This window comes from Chiloscyllium punctatum, chromosome 35 (assembly GCF_047496795.1).
Source record: "Chiloscyllium punctatum isolate Juve2018m chromosome 35, sChiPun1.3, whole genome shotgun sequence".
Taxonomy (NCBI): domain Eukaryota; kingdom Metazoa; phylum Chordata; class Chondrichthyes; order Orectolobiformes; family Hemiscylliidae; genus Chiloscyllium; species Chiloscyllium punctatum.
Window position 1 is genome coordinate 10,716,932 of NC_092773.1, and position 25,025 is coordinate 10,741,956.

The 25,025-nt window shown below is 44.1% G+C and overlaps 1 protein-coding gene across 1 annotated transcript in view; it reads right to left on the reverse strand.

Moving 5' to 3' along the window:
* Positions 1–25,025, reverse strand: part of LOC140459643 (glutamine--fructose-6-phosphate aminotransferase [isomerizing] 1) — a 79,119-nt gene that overhangs the window by 3,896 nt on the left and 50,198 nt on the right. The window contains exons 13-18 of the mRNA XM_072553956.1: positions 23,095–23,215; positions 20,918–21,075; positions 17,324–17,438; positions 14,622–14,749; positions 5,471–5,638; positions 1,341–1,502 (exon numbers count right to left, since the gene is read on the reverse strand). Of these exons, the coding sequence (XP_072410057.1) occupies positions 1,341–1,502; positions 5,471–5,638; positions 14,622–14,749; positions 17,324–17,438; positions 20,918–21,075; positions 23,095–23,215 (852 nt within the window). The remainder of the gene's footprint in view (positions 1–1,340; positions 1,503–5,470; positions 5,639–14,621; positions 14,750–17,323; positions 17,439–20,917; positions 21,076–23,094; positions 23,216–25,025) is intronic.

Sequence of the window (25,025 nt, forward strand, 5' to 3'; positions counted from 1 at the left end):
AGAAGAACTAACTGTATGCAATCTCCATTTTAAACTCAAGACACGAAAACTGGATAGCAGCAATGAGATGGATAAATATTAAATATGTTTGACATGTTCCTCGCTGACATTTCTGGGTATGGGTAAGCTGATTTATAACAGCTAGTTCAGAATAAATATGTAACATCTTAGTAATCACAGGTTTATCAGAAAGTGTTCTCAGCATTGATCTTCGCGTACTGCATGCTGTTAACTTTTTGGCCGAAATTACTCAATATGCGTCTGAAAGGGTGAAAACTGAGCACTGTCCTCATGACCACCCACTATGATACCACATGGACTGCTGGACTAAACACCTTTAAGTCTTGAACAAGTGAGACCCAAGGTCCTGAAAGACTGTCACAGAGCAATGATACCTTCCTAATTAGCAATAAGCTGCTGACATGCAATAAACTAGATCTTTTTCATAACAAGGGATTTTTCTCAAAGGTGCAGAAAATGGTTTCCATCCACCACGCGAGACCAAGCAAGTCCACTTGCTTCCTGCACTTGAAGGCGACAGTGACAGCAACCTGTCATGAGCAGTAGCTCATAAAGTGCAGTGAGTGGACCTCGCCAGACCACAGAAGCTTGTGCATAAAAACAAATTACTGCAGATGCTGGAATGTGAAACCAAAAGAGAAAATGCTGGAAAATCTCAGCAGGTCTGGCAGCATCTGTAAGGAGAGAAAACAGCTGACGTTTCGAGTCCAACTGACCCTTTGTCAAAATTAAAACTTCAGATGATTATCCCACCTTGACCCCTCTGCTTTCATTCTGCTCCACAATTTTATTTTTTAATTTTATTTATACTTTTTAAATATATTTTTCATTGTTCTGTACCTCTTATTTCTTGATTGTCTTTCTTTCTTTTGCTCCCCACTCTCTTATAACCTTTTTCCTCTCCTCTTCCCCCTTTGCTACCCTTCTCCCGTTTTCCATTTTGCCTTTACATCACCCAACCCCCCCATTACCAACATATTTTGTCACATAGCACCGGCTTCAGCCTTGGTCATTCACAGCTCCTAATCTCCCTATAGTCTCTCTATGCACTGTCATTATCACCTCTTTATTGCTACCTTTGCTTCTGGAGCCACGACTTACCTTCTCTCAGCCTAGTATAAATACCTCCCTACTTCTCCCTTTTTTTTGGCTTTGACAAAGGGTCAGTTAGACTCGAAACGTCAGCTCTTTTCTCTCCTTACAGATGCTGCCAGACCTGCTGAGAAGCTTGTGCACATGCCTTCCACTTCACCTCTCTGAGGAAGGAAGCATGAGCTGCAAGAAAATCCAAATTTCTCCCACCTGAAATATTTACTCACATCAAATCCTCGTAGAACAGCAAGGTGGAAGGAAAGAAGCTGGAGTGGGATGACGCTAAGGATCCCCTGCAGACAGTCCACACTGTGAGGCACTTTAATTACCCGGTTTACACTCTTGATGGTCTCGTAATCATCCCTGTCACAAATCACCACCGGACGGCCCTGAGACAAGGAGAAGGTAAAAGGTGAAGTTGTCACAGTTTTACAAGGTCAAAGAGCTGCTCTCTGATTACAGAGGGAGAACTGATGGTAGTTTAACCTGAGGGTTACTACGCTTCAGATGAGAGGAGGGGTTGAGAAGGTGAGTCCTTCAAGGTCACCTCATCTGCTGCAGAAATCGAACCCACGCTGTTGGCATCACTCTGCACCTCTAACCAGCCATCCAGCCAACTGAGTGAAGCAGGTCCCCGACATGGTGAACGCAGTCACCCTTCTAACAAATTTCAATTCAATATGCTGTCACTTTCAACCTCCCTTGATGCTGCTTTTGATCTTGCTCACACCAGTCTGGACAACACACCCGTAAACTTTCCTCCCTTGTTCCTTGCAAGTATCACACAAATTGTCTGACATGCTCTGTTGTGTCTCCCCACAGCTTTTCAGTGTTTAAGATTCATTATACTGTCTTGTACTCATTACCTCATTTTCTCTCAGGTTTCCATTTTGTGCGACTTGACACACCCTCAGTCTTAGATTTTGTCCACTGTCTGCAGATTTCCAGAAGAAAACCACCTTAACTTACACGGTATTTATCTCCGAAATTACCCAAAATGGAAATGGATGTTGAAGGAGAAGATTGGGAATGTTGGCAAATGCATTTACCATTTCATTCCAAGTTCAATCCCCAATAAAACTCAATTGAGGTGAGTGGCCACTCTGTACTCTCTTTTCGGAATTGCATTGGTTGAGGAAGGAATGTTGTTATTACACTCAAGACTCCAAAAACCATCCAGATCATCTTTGCAAATGCAGGAGTTTACACATCAAGAAAGGATAGGCAGGCTGGGTCCCTGGAAGGCTGAGGTGCGATTGGATAGAGGACTTGAACATGATGAAAATGTTCGGCAAAGTGGACGCAGAGAGAATAATTTAACACGTGGGTACGAGCATAACTCAAAGCTATCAAGATCAGACTGACACTGAGTAATCAAACAGGGCATGCTGGAGAAACTTGCTTTTGATAATAACGTGAGAGAATGCGCAACTTAACACCACAAGGACTGGTGATAGGGAATTGTCCAGATCCAGTTAAGGGGAAGCACGGGAAGTATATGACAGATAAAGGATCAGGTACTACAGTGGCAGATATGAACAAACAAAACAAAAAAGGGGCGAGAGAGAACTCAAGTCTGGAATGGGTGGGTTGGGCAGACTGGCCTATTTTTGTGATGTGGATCCCATCGCAAAAGGCGATATCATGCAATTGGACCACTAAACTTACTCTATGTTTCAATGTATGAAGGTGGGTCCATTTCACAGCACCATGATCTCCACAACAGGTATGGCAAGGAGACAGCTCCAAAACCCAGATGGAATGGGGCCTGAACCTAATGATACTGATGTCATTCTGATCCACTATGACTGTGCAGGCAATAGGCACTGCTCAGCTGTGATGGTATCCTGGACTGAGTGTAATGTGAGGGTGAAAGTGCCTCCTGGCATTGAAATTACTCCACAGACCCCAGTATCCCATCATCAAGTCTACCTTTGTTTCCACATGAACAGTCTTTGACATTAGTCGCGTCCCATTCACAGTCAGACACCAGAGTAACAGTACCTCGGAAAGCCTGTTTATGTCTGTCTGCCACTGCTCCCTGATTTGACCAGGTTAACACTCCCTGATTTGACCAGGTTAACAGCCCCAGACAGGCAACTCCGATTCATATGAGGTCTACCTGACTGACAATGTTGAAATCACTGCAGGGTTCTTTAAGGTCTGATCAAAATGAATGCACGTGTGCTTTGGTAGAAAGCAAATTTATCAGCTTATAATCTACTTTCGATATATGCACATTAATGAGTGAATCTGTCAGCTGAAACTACTTCAGACATATTCTACAAGTGAGCTTCAGTCTTCTGTCTATTGGGAACTCTGGGTGAAGGCTGGCACTTGTGAGTTTGATCTCAGATTCCATGTCCCTGGTCTCTCAAATCCAGCCTGAAAGGGAAAATCCCACAAATGGGACAGAGCTCCTGATATTAATACTATTCTGGATCTAAGGTTACATGCTGAATTCCCATTTCAGGATAACTTCAGTAATCAGACTGCTCTCGAAAGCCAGAGAATTATAGACCACTGAGCCTGATGTCAGTGATGAGTGAGCTGATGAAGGAGATTTTGAGGAACAGGATTAACACTTTTTAGGAATAGTCAACATGGCTTTGTGTGCGGGAAATTGTGCCTCACTAACTTGATTTGAGTATTTTGAAGAAGTGACAAAGAAATTTGATGAAGGCCGAGCAATGGACATTGTCGAAGTGGACTTCAGCAAAGTTCCGCGTGTTAGACTGATGAGCAAGATTAGACCACAAGGAATTCAGTGACAGCTAGCCATTTGGATATAAAATTGGCTTGAAGTAGGAGACAGGGCTGGTGGTGGAGGGCTGTGTTTCAGACTGGAGGCCAGTGACCCGTGGTGTGCTGCAAGGATCGATGCTGGATCCACTGCTTTTGTCATTAATATAAGTGATTTAGATGTGAATACAGGACCTATGGTCAGTGAGTTTTGCAGAGTCCACCAAAACTGGTGGTGTAGTGGACAGTGGAGATTACCTCAAAGTAAAACAGGACCGTGATCAGATAGGCAAATGTGAAGTGCTGCATTCTGGAAAGGCAAATCACAGCAGGATTTATATACTTAATGGTAAAGTCCTGGGGCGTGTTGCTGAACAAAGAGACCTTGGAGTACAGGTTCATAGTTCCTTGAAAGTGGAATCCCAGGTAGACAGGATAGTGAAGAGGCTTAACGTGTGGTGCTGGAAAAGCACAGCCAGTCAGGCAGAATCCGAGAAGTAGGAGAGTCCGACGTTTCAGGCACAAGCCCTCCATCAGGAATGAAGGGATTACACCTGATATGTCGACTCTCCTGTCCCTCGGATACTGCCTGACTGGCTGTGCTTTTCCAGCACCACATTCTTTGACTCTTATCTCCAGCATCTGCAGTCCTCACTTTCTCCCAGGATAGTGAAGAGTGTGTTTGGTATGCTTACCTTTATTGGTCAGAGCATTGGGTATAGCAGTTGGGAAGTCATATTGTGGCTGTACAGGACATTGGTTTGGCCACTTTTGGAATATTGCATGCAATTCAGGTGTTCTTCCTATCAGAAGGATGTTGTGAAACTTGAAAGAATGCAGAAAAGATTTACAAGGATATTGGCAGGGTTGGAGGATTTGAGCTATAGGGAGAAGTTGAATAGGCTGGGGTTGTTTTCCCTGGAGTGTCAGAGGCTGAGGGGTGACCTTATAGAGGTTTATAAAAACATGAGGGGCATGGATAGGGTCTTTTTCTGGGGTCGCCGAGGCCAAATCTAGAGGTCATACGTTTTATGGTGAGAGGAGAAAGATTCAAAAGGAACCTAAGGACCAACCTTTTCACATTAAGGGTGGTACGTGTATGGAATGAGCTGCCAGAGGATGTGGTGGAGGCTGGCCCAATTACAACATTTAAAAGGCATCTGGATGGGTATGCGAATAGGGAAGATTTAGAGGGATTTGGGCGAAATGCTCGCAAATGGGACTAGATTAATTTAGGATATCTGGTCAGCATGGACAAGTTGACCCGAAGGGTCTGCTTCCATGCTGTACATCTCGATGTCTCTAATAGTAGGTGGTAACAAAGTCCAGGTGGCCCCATGTAGACTGTGCAAGCGGATGGTTCCCAACAACCCTAAAGGTCAGGCAGTTTCTGCCCATCCCCATCAAAACAGGCTATTTTTGCAGTAGGCCTGCTTTTCATGAGCGTTTCCACTTTACCACAATTGCTCACTGTCATGTCCAATTAACTCTTAACAATTAACCCTGAATGGTCTGGTTTGAAGATCTCATTCTTGAGCCTGACAATGCACCAGTAAAGGGCCGACAGCTCTGATAAAGAGACAACTGAACGTTATCGAAAATCTGATGTTTGTACCTGCCGTGCGACCACTTGCTGCAGAGCGTTTTGGCACTTGGTGTATGTGTGGTCCCTCATGATCACCATGATAACTGGCATCAGCTTGTCGACCAGGGCCAGGGGTCCGTGTTTCAGCTCACCTGCTAGGATACCTTCAGAATGCATATATGTGATCTCTTTGATTTTCTGTGAAAACAATTTAAGAGATTTGTATGTGTCTCAAGAGGCTGTGAGTCAATGTGATGTAATCCCACCAGACAATTAATTCACAAAAAAAAACACAACAGAAACTCTTGGAGAGCAAAACATTACAGATGCCAGAGACACAAAATAAAAACAGAAATTTCTGGAAACAACCTTAGCACGTCAGGCAGCATTCTTGTAGCAAGACAAAGAGTAGTCAAAATTTGGTCTGTGAGGTTTCACGAGAACCAAACTTAGAAGTCGAATACTTTTTTCCCCTCTGTGATCCCATTTCAAGTCTTAAAAATTGTTACAGTCCCCTCACTTCCTCAGAGCTCATGACTCCCAAAACTTCTGCACATGATCTGGTGAGGGGGGGGTCCCAATCCACACTATGGACGGGCTTGATCTTATAGAAAATAAAAACCATAAGAACTGTGGATGCTGGAAATGAAATAGAAAAACAAAATAGCTGGCAAAGCCCAGCAAGTCTGGCTGCATCTGTGGAGAGAAATCAGAGTTAATGTTTTGGATCCAGTGACCCTTCCTCAGAAACCTGACCTGATAGGTTTGGAGCAAAGATGTGTGTGGGGCAAGGTCTGTGATAGGCTAGAAAACGGCAGAGGTTGAATGACAGACATTTGAGTCCTCCAGAGCCAATGTAAATGTACTGAGAGCAGGCGTGTTGCTGGCTGAAAGATGAACAAAACAAGACAAGGGACAGCAACAAATTGGGGCAACAGTATTTACCCTGTGAAATTGCTGAAATCAACACGGAGTCCAGACGGCTGCAAAGTATCAAACTGAAAGAGCATGTGGTGCTCCTGAAGCTGATGTTGTGCCTCACTTCAGCAAGCACAACAGGCCAAGGATAGAAATGTCAGTGTGAGAGCAAGATAGACAATTAAAGTTGACAGAAGACCAGAAGTTGGGCGTTATGCTTGTGGGCTGAAGGGATGTGATCATCCAGTGGGTATTTGTGCCCCCAGTGCATAGCCAACCATATTGTCAGCAACAAGAACAACAGACTGGATTTAAAGAAGTGCATGCAAATTGCTGTTTAAGGATTCTTTGGGGACTTGGCTACTTCCGTCAGCATTCATCACATTTCCACAGAATACTCAAGTTCACAGCAATAAAACATAATTGCTGTTAGAAGACAATGGAAGGTCAGTGTTGTGCTACTTTGAGTCTGAGTCTACTGCTCTGCTTTGCTGGGCTCCTGCTCACTTTGGAGGTTTTGCAACATGAATTCTTGGCTGATTTTAGACAAGACAATTGATGTGTTTTGAACAAAATATGTGAGGTTCAGATAATTCACTTCCTCAGCACATGGCTCCAATTGATTTTCTCTATGAGCACAGCCAGACTCTGTGACCTCTTGTGTCTCGATAAAAAGATTCCTTTCAGATGGTGCTTTAGCTAATTAAGGGCAAGGGACACTCAACTGCGCAATATCTCGACAAGCAAAGAGGTTAATTGTCTGTTGCTAAAGCTCACTGCGGAAATAACACTCTGCTTTTCATTTTCCTCAATTAGTTTTCGAGGAATGGCCTATAAATCACAGATACTGTTTTGCAAATGGAACTATTCATCTCCCAAGGGAATGAAAATTAAATACATTCAGCTGCCAGGGGTTAAGTATTTGAAGAAACTGTCGCTGCCAACACAACATGAGCATATATTTGTCAGATTTCACATTTATACAACTGTCCTTTCAAACTAATGGCATTTGATGGAATTGTGATATGTGTTATATGTTACCATGACAAAATTTTATTTTGATTCTAAACTTTCTCCCCTCCCTTGCTGAATGTGGAGACATCTTTCAGTGCAGTTTCGACATCACCATCTACGATCCAATCCAAATAACCTGGGGCTTTAGCAATGTTTGGAGGCTGTTCCACATTAAGAGCACAACTCAGCTTTATTCTGTGCTCAACCTTTTCAATGGAGAGGACGGGGCTCGTGCCTCCAGTGTCCCTACCTCTGAACCAGGATGCTGGGTTCATCTGTTCCAGAGGTGTGTCATAACACCTCTGAACAGGTTGATCCTAAAATACTTCCAATGGAGAGTGTCTTGACTTTATTCAAAAACATCTCTGGTTTCTCCTTCTTCCTCATGCCAAGTTTACAAGATGAGCCAAATTTGCTACACTGTGCATTTTGAAGAACTAGCTCCATCTGATGAAACAACTAAAAGCCAAATGAAGGATTGAAAAGGATAGATATTTTTCCACAGGCTGAGGAGACTTCACAAATAGCAAGGAACTTTACTTGGGAAATACTGTAATTTCATCTCACCCAGGATAGACGGTCAAATTTACTGAAAGAAAATATTCTTTATGAAGGTGAAGAATCAGAGTTTGAAGTTAGTTGCTGTGTACAGAGATGGTATGCTTTCCTTTATGGGTCACAGCATTGAGTACAGGACATTGGTTAGGCTACTTTTGGAATATTGTATGCAATTCTGGTCTCCCTCCTATCAGAAAAATGTTGTGAAACTTGAAAGGGCTCAGAAAAGATTTACAAAGATGCTGTCAGAGTTGGAGGGCTTGAGCTACAGGGAGCGGCTGAATTGGCTGGGACTGTTTTCCGTGGAACGTTAGATGCTGAGCGGTGACCTTATAGAGGTTTATAAAATCATGAGGGGCATGGATTGGGTAAGTAGACAAGGTCTTGTCCCTGGGATGGGGGAGTCCAGAACTAGAGGGCATAGGTTTAGGGTGAGAGGGGAATGATATAAAAGGGACCTAAGAGGCACCTTTTTCACACAGTGGGTGGTATGTGTGAAATGAGCTGCCAGAACGGTCTGTTTTCGTGCTGTATATTGCCAATACTCTATGTCAGTTGTCTATAAACAGCTGCTTCAGTGCATCAAACCTTGTTTCAATTTACAAACCAGAGGCCCTGGAATCTGTCAGGCTTCACTTTTTCGGTGCAAACTCACTGACAGCATATTTGCTGTCGTTCTGGCACATGCCAGGGGTTTGTGCATAACTTAAAACATTCTTCATTGATTTCTGTAGCCCAACAACCTGATACTTGCCTTCCTATGGACAACTTACTCCATGGGATGGATGGTTTTGGATTTTGTGGAGGTAACTCAGGGCAGAACAACGCACCCATTTGCTTGGCGATCAGTCAGTGGCTGAAGAATTACAATCGCACAATAAAGCCACTCTCAGACTCACACAGGATGGAACACACCCTTCGGCCCATCCAGTCTGCACCAACAAAACCACTCTAAATTGACACGTGTTTCACTTTCTAGCTCCTGGCCTTGAATGTTCTGACATGTCAATTGCTCACTTCGGTATTTTTTAATGGTTCTGAGGCTTCCTGCCTCAACTACCCTCCTACCACCTTCTGGGAGAAAAATCATTTCCTCAAATCCCCTTTAAACCTCCTGGCCTTCGTCTTTAAGATTATACCCCCTCATTACTGATCCTTTAACAAAGCAGAACAGTTGTCTGCTGGTTAGCAACTGCTTGAATGGAATTGCAAACTTCACAAAGAGCTTCACGCTCTGTCTCATTCCCATCCGGTTTCCACAAAGCACTGGAAATGTTCCCTTTTCCGCTACAGAGACTGTTTCATTCCTCAACAATGCAAGTTAGTCACTGAAACATGATTAAAGCAGTCGATCAAATTACCTTGCTGGTTTATAAAACTGAAAGGGCTGAGAAATGAATGTACCTTCCATTGTGATATTCCTCATACAACAGCCAAGAGTATGTCTGTCACAGACATTTTTGTTCAGCTATTTTAGAGAAGACTTGCTTTCAACAATCCTCTGCACAGTCAAAGACTGTGAAACCCATTGCTCTCTCTCTCTCTCTCTCTCTCTCTACAGACCACTGCCCTAACTACCTGAATAACACCTTCTCTGACTTGGGTGATAACTATAGTTTGACATGAATATTGTCAGCATGTTTAACTATGCAAATGCAAACTTTATTGGGAATAAGGCAATGCCAAAGTTAAGAAACTGACTCAAAAGTAAACAGCAGCTTTTAAATCGGCCCTACTAGACCAAGATTGACATACCAGAGAGGATGCTTCACAGAAAGGATAAGAATCTGGACTTTTAGATCTGGTTTAGCTTTTCCAAACAAGTGGTGAGATTTGTGGTCAACGCTGAGAACCAACTTTCCACCCTTGATGACTTGCGATTAATTAAAAATTCCTGGACCGCTGTGAAACTTTCCAACGCGACGTGTTTGATGGAAGCTTTTTCCTGTTTTCAGATTATTCTCAATTGGCCTTGGTTCCATTTGAAGCAACATGAAGATGACTTTATGGCTCAAATGACTCAACTACGTTTTCAAGCGTGCTTGTCTCAGTAAAACTTATGGTAACGCCTGTTGAAACCACATAGCAGTAATGGCGTTCCTTGGTCGCTGTTGCTTTAATATGGGTCTCCACAGCAAATAGCCTGGAAATTCACTCAGAAAATGCACGTCTGGCCTCACTCAACGTCACTGCCCATGGGTTCAATGTGAACTCCTCCCAGCTCTCCCACGTGAACTGTGTGCTCTCCACCACTCCTGTCTGATCGGCCACCATTCAAACCATCCAGCCTGCTTGGGCTCAGTGAAAGAGCTTTTCAATTAAACTTCCACTCCCTCACTCTCGGTCACAGCCCTGCATGTCTTTCCCTTTTCATTACTTATTCGATTCTCTTTTACAAACCCATTTGGGAAATCCATTCCAGGTCATAAAACCTCCCTGTCATAACAAATATCTCTTGATCTCACCTGGCACTTCTGCTAAATATTTTAGATCTGTCTCTTCAGTTCGCTAATTCCCCTGCCAACAGAAACAATTTCCCCCATTTACACTGTCAAACACTTGATTATTTGTAAATCCCCTACTGAATCACCCTGATCTCTCTCTGTTCCAAGGAGAACTATCACAGTTTCTCCAGCTAAATGAAGGTCCTCAACTCTGGTGCCATGAGAAGAAGGCATCTCTCCCAGGCCCTGACCTCGTGCCATGCCACAAACTGGACATCTTAATCCAGCCTGGGCCGAACCAGCGATTTACAAAGGTTTACCACAATGTCCTTGTTCTGGGATCATATGCCTCGAACTTCCAGAGGTACTGAACTGAGTTGCCTCAACAGCTTTCTCAACCAGTCCATTATGTTCCAAGACCTCTGCAGGAAACCCCACCTTATTCTCCGTTTCTGAACCACGGATATTTTAGAAAAAGAATTGTTTTGTGGGATCTGGGCATTGCTGGCTGACTGGCATTTATTCGCCTGTTCCTAGTTGGGACTTGAGAAAGTGGGGGTGAGCTTCCTTATTGAACTGCTGAAGTCCATGTGCTGTGGGTTGACCCACAATGCACTCAGGTAGGGAATTTCAGGCTATCGATCCACTGACAGTGAAGGAATGGCGATATATTTCCAAGTCAGGATGGTGACTGGCTTGGAGGGAAACTGGCAGAGGGTGGTGTTCCCATGTATCTGCTGCTCTTGTCCTTCTAGATAGAAGTGGCCGTGGATTTGGAAGGTACTGCCTAAGGATCTTTGGTGAATGTCTGCAGTACATCTTAGAGATGGTACACACCACTGCTACTGAACATCAGTAGTAGAGGGAATGGATGTTGAAGGTGGTAGATGTGGTGCTAATGAAGTGAGCTGCTTTGTTCTGAATGGTGTCAAGTCCCTTGGATGTTGTTGGAGCTGCACCCACTCAGGCAACAGGAGAGTATTCCATCATACTCCCAACTTGTGCCATGTGGACAGGCTTTGGGCAGTCAGGAGGGGAGTTCCTCACCACAGTATTCCCAGCCTCTGACCTGCTCTTGTAGCCACTGTTATGATGTGGACAGCTGGAAGGCAGCATCAGGAAGTGGAGAAGTCAATGTCTTGGGGTGTAACCCTTCTTCAGGACTGGGGGTGGGTGGAAAGGGAGCTGCAGATAAAGGGGGTGGGTAGATGGTGGGATGGTGAGACAGGGATAGGCGAACACAGGAGAGGGTATGACTTGGTTGGTTAATGAGAAGAATGAATCCATTTGGTAACTGAAAGGAAGGGCCGATTAGAGGAATGGAAGGGGCTGGGAAGGGAGGCGGAAGATGCCAAGGGAGGTTTCTTGAAATTGGAGAACTCAATGTTGAGTCCTCCGGGCTGTTTGCTCCTGATGCTGCCTGGCCTGCTGTGTTCTTCCAGCCTCCTGCTTGTCTACCTTGGATTCCAGCATCTGCAGGTTTTTTTTCTACCTGTATTGGTGTGGCAAGTCCAGTTGAGTTTCCGGTCATATTCTGATGTAAAATCAGAAACAGCCACCTGAAACAACGCAGTCTTTCAAAGTAGGCTTGTTGGGAAAATCGAGAGCAAGCTGAGATAGTCACCAAGAAATCTCACAGTGAAACACTCTCACCAAAGAGTGTGAGAAAGTGACCTTCACTGTGACTGGGAGTGGTGCAGCTGAATGGCATTGCTGCACTTTAGAAGTGGCCAAGTGAGCAGATGAGGGAAAAGGGCTATGTTGATTTGAGTGAGAGACGGAAGAATGGAAGTAAATGGCACCATGGACTGGGTGGGCCGAATGGTCCATTTCTAATCTGAGTATCTGACTTAACTCTTTGCAGAGAAAGGCACAGCCTCACCAAGGATTTTTACAAAGTCGAACCTTCTGTCAAACGAGAACTTCAGTGGTGCACTATGTGTTTGACAAGGTTTTTATTTCCAAGGGGAGTCCAAGGTTTAGGTAGGGGAACAGGCGGGGAATTGCAGTGATATCCACCGTCAGAACAATCACAATCTTGTTCAATCGTAAGGCATGCTCGAGGGGCCAAACTGCTCATTTTCTGATTCTGTTTCTTTTGTTTTTACGTCTGTGGTAATTAGACTTTAAGCTGGAATCCCCTATGGTTGAAATAAAGCAGCAAGGTAGGGCGAGGAACTGGATGAACCACTGCAGCAGCTCAGGCAGTGTCTATGGAGAGAGCAACAGAGTGAACGGTTCGAGTCCAGTATCAAGTCCAGGATGACTCTTTCATTTTTTGCTCGACTTGTTGAGTTTCCCCAACAGTTTCTGCTTTAATTTCCATTTTCCAGCATCATTTTCCAGAAGCCCCACTTGAGACTGGCTATTGAGCAGCACAGAGCAAAGGGATACAAGGGTTTTTTGTGACCGAGTTCAGAGCAAGGATTTGTCATGATGGCACAAGCTGGGGAATACAGTAGGTGAGGCTGCTGACACATTCTGTGCTCTGAGCAGGACAAGGTGCCCAGAATAACAAACAGCTGACCATTACATACACAGGTATCACCTTCCCTCCCCACCACCACAATCCCATCAACTGCAAGCCAAACTGGCTGCAAAAGGAATCATTATTTCCTGAGTTACACCCTCTTGTATCCCGTTCTTTTCAAGCTTTGTGGCTACAGAGAGGATCAGAGCACACCAAAAATAAATGACAATCTGCTCAAGACGTGGAGCTTCCATCAAGTCTCCACCAGGTCATGCCCCATGTGTCACCTGCCCATACATCATCCATCACCATGCTGTTCACTCAATGACAATGGCCTGTGCGATTAACTCCTCCTTTGTTCCAAATGTCATTTCCACTCTTATTGTGAGATCCACTCCTCTCAACATCCAAAGGCAAATCTCAAACAATATGCTTTCACATCAATGCAGCAGGCAGAAACAGCACTCTGCCAAAGCTCTGTCTCTCTCTCTCTCTTTCCCACACCAAGGAATGGGCGGCCACCAAAATGTACTCAACGTGCATCCCAAGACACTTGGAATCAATGTAACTTTCATTTTGATGCCACAGGACGATGCATTTCTTTGTCTGCCGAAATTAAACAACAAGCCTCCGTGGAGGGAGAACAGCTTTCACTGTGCCTGAGAACACAGTGTGCTTTTCCCAGCCTGACCTCATCTGAACCATGGCGTGCAACATCCCAACAATTCCAAGGCATGGTGTAAGACACACAATCCTAGAGAAATGCCAACAAAGCCTGCCAGCCTCAGGGGGGAGAAAAACGCACCTCACTGGGAAGAATATGAACAGGAGATGGAAAATGGGCAGGGAAGATAGGATCAGAATGGATAGCCCCAGTTCAACAACTAGCACAAAAACCATTGGATGAGTTTCTGTCCTGCCTGTGCGATCATTTCTTTTATTCTGTCCAAGTGATGGTTTGCGTCTTCGCTACTCCTCCTCTGTCAGTCACATTTGTTGTTACAGTACAGTAGAACCTCGATTATCCAAATGGCAGAGAGTATTTTGTTGGGATATTTGATCTGATCACAGACAAGCAGTAATTTATAACTGCTGGTTATCTGCCAAGCACGCCATACTGCTGTTTAACGGATAACTGAATGCTGAGTTGCCGAATGCCGTTTTTACGGGACCTGGAGATCTTGTTCAGATAATCGAGGTTGTACTGTACTGTGCTGGCGGCATGTCCTGCAAACATTTTCACCACAAATTGCAGTTCACAGCCAAACGAAAGGATGCTTCCTTTGCATTCCCTTACCCTTTGCATTAAATTACAGGTTACAGTGGCAAAAGCAACATCTGGAATGCCCTGCAAGCTGAGCAAAAATAACTGGCAAAAATTCAATTTGTTTGAAGGGAAAGGGTGTTCTATTCAAAAGACAATTTTCCAGACACGAGCAGGGGAAAGAAAAACCTTAATTGAATCTCTCTGGAGTGGCCCAAGTATCTAGTTCCAGATGTGGATGATTAAGGAGAGGGTAGTTATTATCCATCTGTGCTGTCTGGCCTCCCTTGACAACCATCCACCATGAAAACTTGTTCATGATAGCAGTGTGAAACTCTAGTATCTGTCAAACTCCATTACACAGATGCAAAGCAACACTTGTACAGGGAACTGCAGTTTGGGTGCAGTGGCATCAGTGCTCTGTGCCAGCAAGGCTGCAAAGCTTGTACACCAACATTCGGGCTGATTGGAAGATTTTCCCAAACCCAATCAGGATAAACACATGCAACTCACCAGCGCCCCCTCCAGGCAAGTGGCATAGTGATAGCCACGGCCCATGATGAGAACCGATTTCTGCTGGTAGAGTTCTCTCGCCAAATTCTGTATCTCTTCATCCAGAGTTAGGATTTCTTTAATGAGGTCTGACAAGAGAGAAAGAGACGTTAAAATCATGGATTAAATCAAACAATTTGACTTCTCCCATTCATTTCCTAAGCCTCCTCAATTTGTCGTTCCTGTGGTTAATCCCTTCCTGGAAATATGACAAGTTGACTTTTCATTCCTTTGAAAATTTCAGGGAGAGAGGGGAAAGAATTTGTCTGGCTGCAGCGTGCAGTAAAATTAGAGAACCATTCAGGAAAACCTTTCCTCGGATTATTGAGACAAAACTTTGCTGCCTCAATGCTCCTTCACAGTGCAACAGACTGTTCGCAGGCAGGCAACTTCAACCAGGTTGGAACCCAGAAATTTGGCGAAGCACATGTACGGAGGCCACATGCACTCACTTACCTGTAGTGTCATTATGGGGACACTCGGAACCTACAACAAAACTGCAAACATTCTGCAGGCCAGGAAACTAGAAGTGATGGAGGGAGGATAAATCTGCCCTTGCCATCCTATTTAGTGAGTTCTTTCCAGGGTCTCTTATCTCCCACTCACTAGTTCACATGGAGCATTCCCACCTGAAATGCAAATCTATATTTGCTGTTCATAGTCTCACAGCTCACTTCCAGCATTTGCTCATTCTGTCTGGGATTTTCCAATTGCTATTTCTGCATATCTCTCCAAAATCAACACTGTGTTTTCTGAATGCCAGGCCTCCTCTTGATGCCTTACCTGGGTCCTGTTGTTCACACAAGACACTCCACAGTAAACAGAACAAAGGGTGTGGCAACTAAGCTAGATCCTAGAAGGCAGACGTCCACGCCATCTTCCCTTCACTGAACTGTGCTAATGTGGCTGTTGCTCTCCTACAGACTGACCACAGAAACAACCCTTTGTCAATGATTTTATATTGAGCCACAGAGAAGCTCATTTCCGGGATGAGGAGGCTGTGCTGTGAGGACAGACTGAGCCGAATGATCCTGCATTTCCTGGAATTGCAAGAATGAGACATGATCTCATTCAAATGTGTGAAATACTCAAAGCGCTTGAGGTGCCAAGGGGCAGATTCACCTGGCTAAAGTGTTGAAATTTATATTCTCAGGATAAGGGACTGGCCAATGCAAGGATAAAGAGAACTGAGGGTTCAGAATCTTCACACTTACTTATTGCAAACTTGTCTATATTCAGCTTGTTGAGCACACTGCAGACTTTAATACATTCATTCAGCTGACATGGATGTGGCCAAGAGTTAGTGCCCATCGAATGTAACTGCTCTGATCAGCTGCCTTCTTCAATCACTGCTGGCAACCAAGCGGCATGCTCAATCGTTTGGGAGGGCAGTTTAGACTCAACTGTGGGAGTGGGAGTGCAATCACTTGAAGGGCTGGCCAGGCTCGGAAGGCAGAAGAGGATCACTGAACCAGTAGGGTTTTGATGACAAGTGACAATGATTACACAGTCAGCACCATGGTAGTTTTTAATTCCAGATATTGTATTGAATACAGAATTTACCACGGTCATGGTGGGATTTGAATCTCTTCTCCCAGGACATTAGCCTTGGCTTCTATATTCCTCAACCAGTGACACTGGAGAACTGTATATTTTTGGCCACTGAGTGAATCAAGGGATATGAAGATGGGCCTGATATAGCTGTTTAGGCACCATGAAATACGGCCCTTAGACTGTGTGACTTTTATTCTTTTCGTCATGCTCACAGGAATCATTTTTCAGTCTCGGCGATGCACTTCGGTGATAGTACACAGGAAGCATGGGAAATTGTTATTCTTGTGTTAATGCAGTTCGGACACAGAACATTGTCTTATTTCAGACGTTGTCTTCTTGGATGAAAGGAACTGTTGGTCACTGCTTTCATGTCAAACCTTGAATTTTGAGATGCAAACAAAATATAAACACATCCTGGAAATGATTCCAGGAAATGTTGAACACATGCAAAGTCTGCTGATTCAATCAGGTAAAGCAAAGCAGGATCTGCAAACTTACTTTATTTGTGTCAGTCTTGGTTGAGTTGGAAGCACACTTGCCTTTGAGCCAAAAGTTGTGCCATCTGCACAAACGTCCACTGAGGCCTTAGGTGAGGAGCAAGAGTTTTCTTGAATGCAATACACTGTGAATCTTTGGAACTCTCTAGCCCTGAGGGCTGAGGAAGATTAGTCTTTGAATACAGTTAAGGGAGCGATTGATCGCTTCTGACTACCAGTGGCGTACAGGGTTATGTGATAAGAGTAGGGGAAAAGCCCTGAAGTGTTCTATCAGCCATGATTATATTGAATGGTGGGGCAGGATCAAAAAGCTGAATGACAGACTCCAGTTGCCAAATCTGGGCAGTGCATGACAAAGAAAAGATAAGCAATACCTCATCTGTACGCTTGGGCGGATGTAAAAGATTTGGCAAAAAAACGAAGGGGAGTTATAATTTCACAGAGGGCAAAGCACAAAAGGTTTATCAAAGATGCTTTGTAAATGCAGATTATTGTCCTTTCTGGTTTTAAAAAATAATTATCCTGTAGTTTGATTTTACATTTCGGTAAGAATATTTTTGGACAAGATTACATCTGATTTTATTTCACATGATAAACAGTGCCAATGCTGACCTGGTAATGCCTTCAAACCTCGTATAATTTCCTTTCGCCTCTCCTGCATGGAAATTCTATCTTCACACATCAGGAGTGCAAACATCACAAGAGAAACAAACTGGCTGGTGTATGCCTGGGTGAAAACAAAAGGGAGTCAGTTATTGGCTAAATTCAGTAACCACTATGCGGTTTAAGAGTGCACAGAAAATAGCAATCCCAACTCAAGGGTTCTGGAAAATTACAAGGCAATCAACAGCAGTCAGATTACTTCAACATGTCAATCATGTACAAATAGGACTGATTTCATCTCATCTGACACCTTTTGACAGCACAGAGGACCCAAACTCTGGGATTATTCGAATTAAAGCAGATGCGGTAGAACTACAATAAAAACAGAAGGCGCCAGAAAAATTCAGTAGGTCTGGCAGCATCTCTGGAGATGGTAGTGCACTAGAAATGTCAACTCTTTTCCTCTCCCCACAGACAGCGCCAGACTGGAGGGTTTCTCCAGCACTTGCTGTTTTTATTCCTGGAACTACACATTGGGACTAAAAAAAGGCAGCGTGTCGCCAAAATTCAGAATGTGTCGTTCACAGCAGCCCCCTGACAAAGCACATCATGCCACCCTCCAGGTTTGGTCCCCTTTCTCTGTAGTGCAGGTTTGGAAGAGAAAATGAGTCATAATGATTTCTGATCGATGGAAAATCAGGGCCCCGAAACCTCAGTGTGGGGTAACGTCTAGATACAACTATTCACCACATGGGAAAAGGTGGATTCATTCCAAAGAGTAGACATGGAATTGTTAAGGATGAATTGTTCCTTGCTGGAGTTTCTGAAGAGGTAACGGAGAGGGTTGATGAGTTTAATTCTGTATTTGTGGTCAAGTGGACTTCCAAAAGATGTCTGATACAATGCCACACAACAGACATGAGGGGAAAATTATACATCATGGAATAAAAAGGGACAGGAGCAACATGGATTTAAAACTGGCTGAGGGTTGGCAAATATGGATGTCATGGTTAACGAGTACTTTTGAGGTGGGATGAAGGTTTGTGATGGAGTTCCCTGGGAGTCGGGTTTTGGGACCTTTGCTTTTCCTGATACAGATGTACATATAAATATATGATCTGGACCTCGGTGTTGCGGACAACTCAAACTTTGGTTGAACTGTGAGGCGGACAGGGAAGAAGTTAAAAAAAATACATTGACAAGTTGGTGGAGTGGGCAGTTCGGTGGCAGATGAGGCTCAATGCAGTCAAAGTTAGGTGTTGCACTTTGCTACAAAGAATTTGGGGAGACAGTGTACTGGGTGTGCATGAGCACAGGGACCTGGGTGGATGTGTAAGTCAGTCATGAAAGGTGGCAGGACAGATGGAGACCAGAGAGTCAAGTACACAATATTCTAGGCTTCATAAACAGGGACATAGATTACAACAGCAGAAGTTTACGATGGATGTGGATGAGACACCAGCTTATGCAGTTCTAGTGCAACAATATACGTAGGATGGAAATGCATTTGAGAGACTTCAGAAGAGGTTTACCGGGATGGTTCCAGGACGACACACTTTATATGCAAGGAAACACTGGAAAAGTGGAAACATGATGGTCCAGACCAAGTGTACAGTAAGAAACTGTTCCCTGCTCAGAAATGGATTGAGAACAGTTTTAATGTGTTTTGCAAAAGAAGGAAGTATGAGGCAAAAAAACATGTTTTCACACAGTGAATGGTTAAGGTATGGAATGAATGTCTGGAAGTAAGACAGATGCAGATTCAACTGAGATGTTCTAAACAGCAGCATTGGACACTTAATTGAATAGAGACAACCGGGAAAATGCAAGAGAGTAGGCCTAAGTTAAAGTGCTGAGAGACTCAGGGCAGGCACGATGTACTTCTTCTGCACCGCAACAATTCTATGTTCGCTTTTCCTCAGAAGAGATTGCCTGATCTCCTCAGCATCTTCTGTTTCAATCTCGAACCTCACAAAGTAAACCTTAAAAAAGATAACTGCACCAGCAGAATGCATGCCAGCCAGGAGGACTCAACAACCGAAGCAGAGTGCGTAGAACAGCTTCAATGAAATTGTTGACCACAGTGGAACTGTAACGTCCCAGGTGAAATGGGTTATGGCTGTGATATCAAGTAGATCAGCCACTGACACTTGCACAGTCACAGGCTGTGTGTGCTATTAAATCATGTTTACAGTCAAGGCAAAGATTGCAGGCTACATGACAGGATTTCATTGCCTTACCCTTGGGACACAGCTAGCAGCCTCAGGAATTACAGCAATGACAAACTATTGAATTACACAACCGTGGAACGTAATGAACATGAACAGTAAAAGAAACCACAAGTCCTTAAAGTGACTCACATCACAGCAGCCAGATCAGTGCCATAATCAGAGCTCAAGAATGAAATCAGCCATAGGCTGTAAAAGGGGACAAATGGAATTGCTCAACTTCTTTTACACATGTCTCAAATTGCAGCTACCACGAGGTAAAAGTGATATGTACCATGTTTATATACTGCAAAAAAAGCGATCGGGCTGTTGTGAACTCAGAAGAGTGCAAAAATGCAGCTACAAATCCTCAAATCAACTCTCACCGATGTCTCCAGTCCACTCCCCGACATCCCTCCTCCTTGACAGATTCCAGTTGCTTTCCACCATCAATGTCTCAGGGGAACAATCAAGGCCTGGAGTGGATTGAACTAACTAACAGAAGTGTGCCTTGCTGACGTCATTGCTCACCATCTGAGCTAAGCAGAAGCAGAATTCCAGCACAAACAAACACTCTGTCAGCTCTGAGAGAGGCAAGAAAACGCTGTCTCCTATTACTCACTTGGGGCAACTGTGTGTGCGTGTGGTTGGGGGAGGTGGATAGGAAGCAGGGAACCAAGCCAGAACCCTGCTCTCATTCTCATTTATATTACATTTAACCAGTTTCCGTCTCTTTAAGATAGGAGCCCCTTAAAAATCTACACCTTTAAGGATTGTCTGTGGATAAAGTAAACACGAATGAAGACATGTGGCACATCCACACCAACTGAGGGTACCCTTGTACCACAGCTCACATCATTGAAAAAAGAAAGTGAGTAGTGAAAAGTTTTTGGACACAAAGAAAGCAGGTCAGCCTGAACCGAAAGTTAGCAGCAAAACTGTCAGCAGGCAAGTTTGGCAAACCGCGATTCAACTTTCCAGAGTCAGGCAGCTAGGGTGGATACAACTGCAGAGTTGGCTGTGCAGAGGACCAGGCTCAGCTGGGATGGGCTGCACAGGCAGATATCACGCTTGGTTGTCAAGTACTGCCTCACTTCATGACTGAAGAATGCTTCTCTGGCCAGAGGCACAGAGGGCCCCAGCAGAAAGAGGCAGCTTTCACAGAGGGTCACTGTATGTTTTTGTGCATACAGGCTTCCCAATAATTATTTCCAGATGTGAGGTGGCAAGTCAGAGAGGGTCTTGACTCCTCTGAGGGTAAAAACTCTGATCCAAGATGCATATTGTATAACTGGACAAACCAATTGCCCAAATCAAGGTGAACAGAGAAATCACAGTTAAAAATCCAAGTCACGGAAACAATGAGGAAGTGACTGTTCTGACGCTAACGACTTACCTTGGTGCTGGCGACTCCAATTTCTGGTCCCGCATTGATGTGGACACCGCAGTCTGTTTCTCGAGAGATGGAGCTACCAACTGTGTTTGTGATGCCTACCGTCAGGGCCCCCCTCTCCTTGCAGTACCTCAGTGCCATCAGAGTGTCAGCTGTTTCCCCTGAAAATTAACAAAGACATGAGATGAGGCTGTCAAACCAGTCACAATGAAACCCTCCATCCATTTTTCACACAACGCTTGCACTATGTGTCATGGGCAAGGCTCTTGACCTAGTGACCCAAGAAGTCAAATTCTGATTTAATTATCATGTTGGGACTTGGCAGCAATTCTATTCACTTTTCCATCTGGAATGTTACACTCAGTTTCGGGCACCAATCTCAGGCAAGATAAACTGACCTTGAAAGTGGTGGATTTATCAGAACAATGCCAGGATTCAATGCCAGACTTCCAGTATGAGGACAGGTTTGGATAAGTTTGGCATGTATTTCATTGGCCTTTGGAGGTTGTGGGGTGATTAAAGCTGACGAAAACGATTAAGGCATCGACGTGCAGAGAAATTAATTCCTCTTTTGAGACAACCCAGAACACTTTGAGCCAGTCTATTATGGGTGATTAATGAAAGCACTGCTCAGCAAAAAGGGTGTGGAAATTTCAACTCGCCTGCTTCCAAAAAACTTGACCGGCTGAGGTTGAAATGAACATTTCAAACCTGAACTTCGGAGAATTTTGATGGAAGGGTTATGAACAAAGGCAGGTAGATCGTGTCAAAATGCAGATTAGCCGTGGACCGGAATACGCAAGTGAGGCTGAATGGCCTATCCTGATACTGTTAGCTGAGCAATGTTTAACGCAATTGATTTACAACTTTGTCAGTGTGATTAGAACAGAGACGTTAGCACATTTATTCCACCCTGTTTGATGCCCAAGTTGAAATACAGCAACAGGGGGATTTATTGGAATATATGAGGCTGTCTGCTACGTTTCACACAGTAGAATCCCAACGCACTGTTTCTCACAATGGTATGCTGCCAAGTAAAATAACTCACCATGCAAGTTATAGTTCAAGGGCAGGAATTGTCAACACCTTGAAAATTTCAGCCTGTGATCTTTGCCAACAGGATTTACATCATATTCTGCCATCCCTGCTAGCCCTTCTAACTGGCTCATACCAATGCTCCTGGCCATCCTGCAACATGGTGTACCATTGTGATCCGAGCCAAAATGCACAGGTTGAACGCCTGATTGCAATGGAAGTACAAATTTCCCCACAGGTCAAAAGATTCAACCCATGGTCTGTGCGAAAGGCTCCACAAGCAGAAAAAGACAGGCACGATTGGGAATTACACCAAGCATCCAAAATGTGCACAGCCCACCCCTAAAGAAACACCTAATTGCTGGGCTGCTGTCAATATTGCGAAGACTGCCACGGGAGAGAGTGCACAACAACTTATTCTTCCTGTCCTCCTTTTACAAACCTGTAGCACCCACCCCCCATGAGTTTGGGAATGAATCAAGTTGAAATGGTGTACAGCCACAAACTACTTCTCAATGGTTTGAGGTGATATAAGATTTAAACGTTTAAGGTGATGGGGCAAAGAAGCAATGGTGAGAGAAGGGAAAACATTTTTCATCAGCGAGTGGTTCTCATTTGCAGTGAACTGCCGGAGTGTGCATGCAGGAGGTCCTGAGGTGCAGTGGTCACACCCCTACTTCTGGACCGCAAGCTTTGGCTGCCGACTTGTTGGATGTGGAAGGAGAATTCAGGATATGATTCAACAGCCTGGGAACCTCTCCATCAGTTCCCCATTAGAACCCAAAGTTGAGAAAAATATCAGATTATGTGAAATTATGCTGCAAAAAAGTTTGAGACTTTGAGAAAAGAATGAGGAGATAAATGTTTTCTCGGCACCTGGGATGAGATGCGTTGCTCTTGCAGTGAGCTAGTCTGGGCACAACAGATCAAATGGCCTTTATGATGGCATTCTATGATTTGACACTGCTCACAGTGAATAAAATTAACTTGAAAGGAGGTTTAACTGGTGATGGAATTGACAAGTCACTGTGGAGCATTCACATCACTAAGCTGACATAACAATTTACACTGAAGTGATGTTTTTAAAGTTAGAGAAAAAAAAATCACACATGCAGGTAACGGTAGCTTTTGTCATTATGAAGTACCTGACTGGCTGAGGAAGAAGCAGACATCATCTCTAAAGACTGGAGTGTTTCGGTCCAAAAAATCACTGGCAAGTTCAACCATGACGGGCAGTTCTGTAAGTTCTTCCAGCACCTGTCGAGTCTGTAAACCCACAGAAAAACATAGTAAGTGCTCGAGTTCCTGTATTTAAGAAATATTTCCCAAGTTGTTCTGGGGGTCAGGGGGACAAAACCAGCTTCAGAACCCTTGGCCAGTCTACCACTCAATTCCACCTGAATCAGCACTAACCATTTCCTCAATTCACAGTCAGTCTTAACAAACAAAAAGTACTAAATGATTACGAAAGGACCAGGTTAATATTCTGCTTCATGACATTGGCAACGTGAGTCATTTTCTCAGCTGTTTCTTGAGAGAAGTGCAAACAGTAAATGCAAGAAAAACTCAAACACTCATGAAGCGAAAGAAAGGGAGCAAAGATTTCAGGTTGAACACGACCCTTCAATTATGGCCATATCTCCTGCGTACTGTCGGCACTTTCTTTTCATTTCATATGTCCAGTTCCATTGTATTTTGTTTTGTCTAAGGATGAGAAATCCTCTGCCTGTCTTTAAAGTGATGGCAGAATGACCATTGACAAAAATGTTTTCGTTTCCTGGTGAGATCAGATATGGAGATCATAAACATAAACAGTCACTGGCAAATCCTCACACGGAATTCAGGATAAACTACACCGAGACACGAATGAAAATAGAGAACCTACTATCGCAAGGAGGAGCTGGGATGTATTTAAACAACATATGCACACAAGGAAGAAAGGTTAGAATACTAGGGGTGAGGAGAGATTACTGATGGCAGGAAGATTCTCATGGAGAGCAACAAAACATGATGGGGCCTTGCAATACATATGGGAGGGACGTGGGATATATCCCAAGGTTTTCTAAGTAACACTCATCAAGACAAGGACACACTGAAGGCAGCACCTGGTCTTGCCCATTGATCTCCGAAGAGAACACACTGAAAACAAACCTGTTTCTCTTCTGCTGTTTCTGCTTCTGATTGCACTGAGCAGGAATCACTGCTAACAGTACCAAAACGTTTTGGCACGCAGTGACTGTTGTCCTCCCGACAGCTGTTCTGAGGCGGCAGTGGTTCACAGAATGAGTCAAATAATCAGCTTAATTAGACAGTCATTCGGTAAGGGTGTGAACACAGAGAACTTGGTCCTCAGAAATACTGAAAGGGCAGTTTGCAACGAATGGATGGGTTTTAAGCTAATTGGTCAACTTTTGTTTGTTGTTCAGGTTGTGCTCTTGCCAGCGTTTAACCGCACATGACTGGGGAGCAGTCACAATATTCCCAGTGGACAAAAACAGACCCATCACTGCAGCAAACAAAGCAAAGGGTCAGCAAAAACATGCGGGGTCCGACAATGTTTCAAAAGGAACAGTTATCTGTCAGAATAGATCATATGGCCTTGTCCCTTGATCTCTGGTGTTAGCAGATAGGGAAAAAAGAACCTTGTGTGTCATTTGAAGAGCAGTGAGCACAACAGTATTTTACTGAGAAGAAACGATTTGTCAGCCAATGACAAGCCATCTCTGTTACTACAGAACAACTGCACATGATGAGTCTTGACAAACTACAAGCAAGACAACAAGATGATCCCAGGGACTGGCCACAGCACTGGCTTCTCTCACCATTTTGCAGGTTTTGTTTTTCAACAGTCAGTTGGTCCTCAGGTTAATGATTCATCTGAAGAGAAGTACCTCTCAATACCACAACAAAGCATCAGCTGAATAAAATCATGGCTACCAGTTCGCCAAACTAACACCAAAATGAGTTGAAAGTAAGTGATCCACTGGGAATTGCTTTTGACTACAAACCTTGTTTCAGACTCTCTGTTGCTTTCGCTTCACTTCACACATCAAAAACCAAGATTAGGTTCCCTACA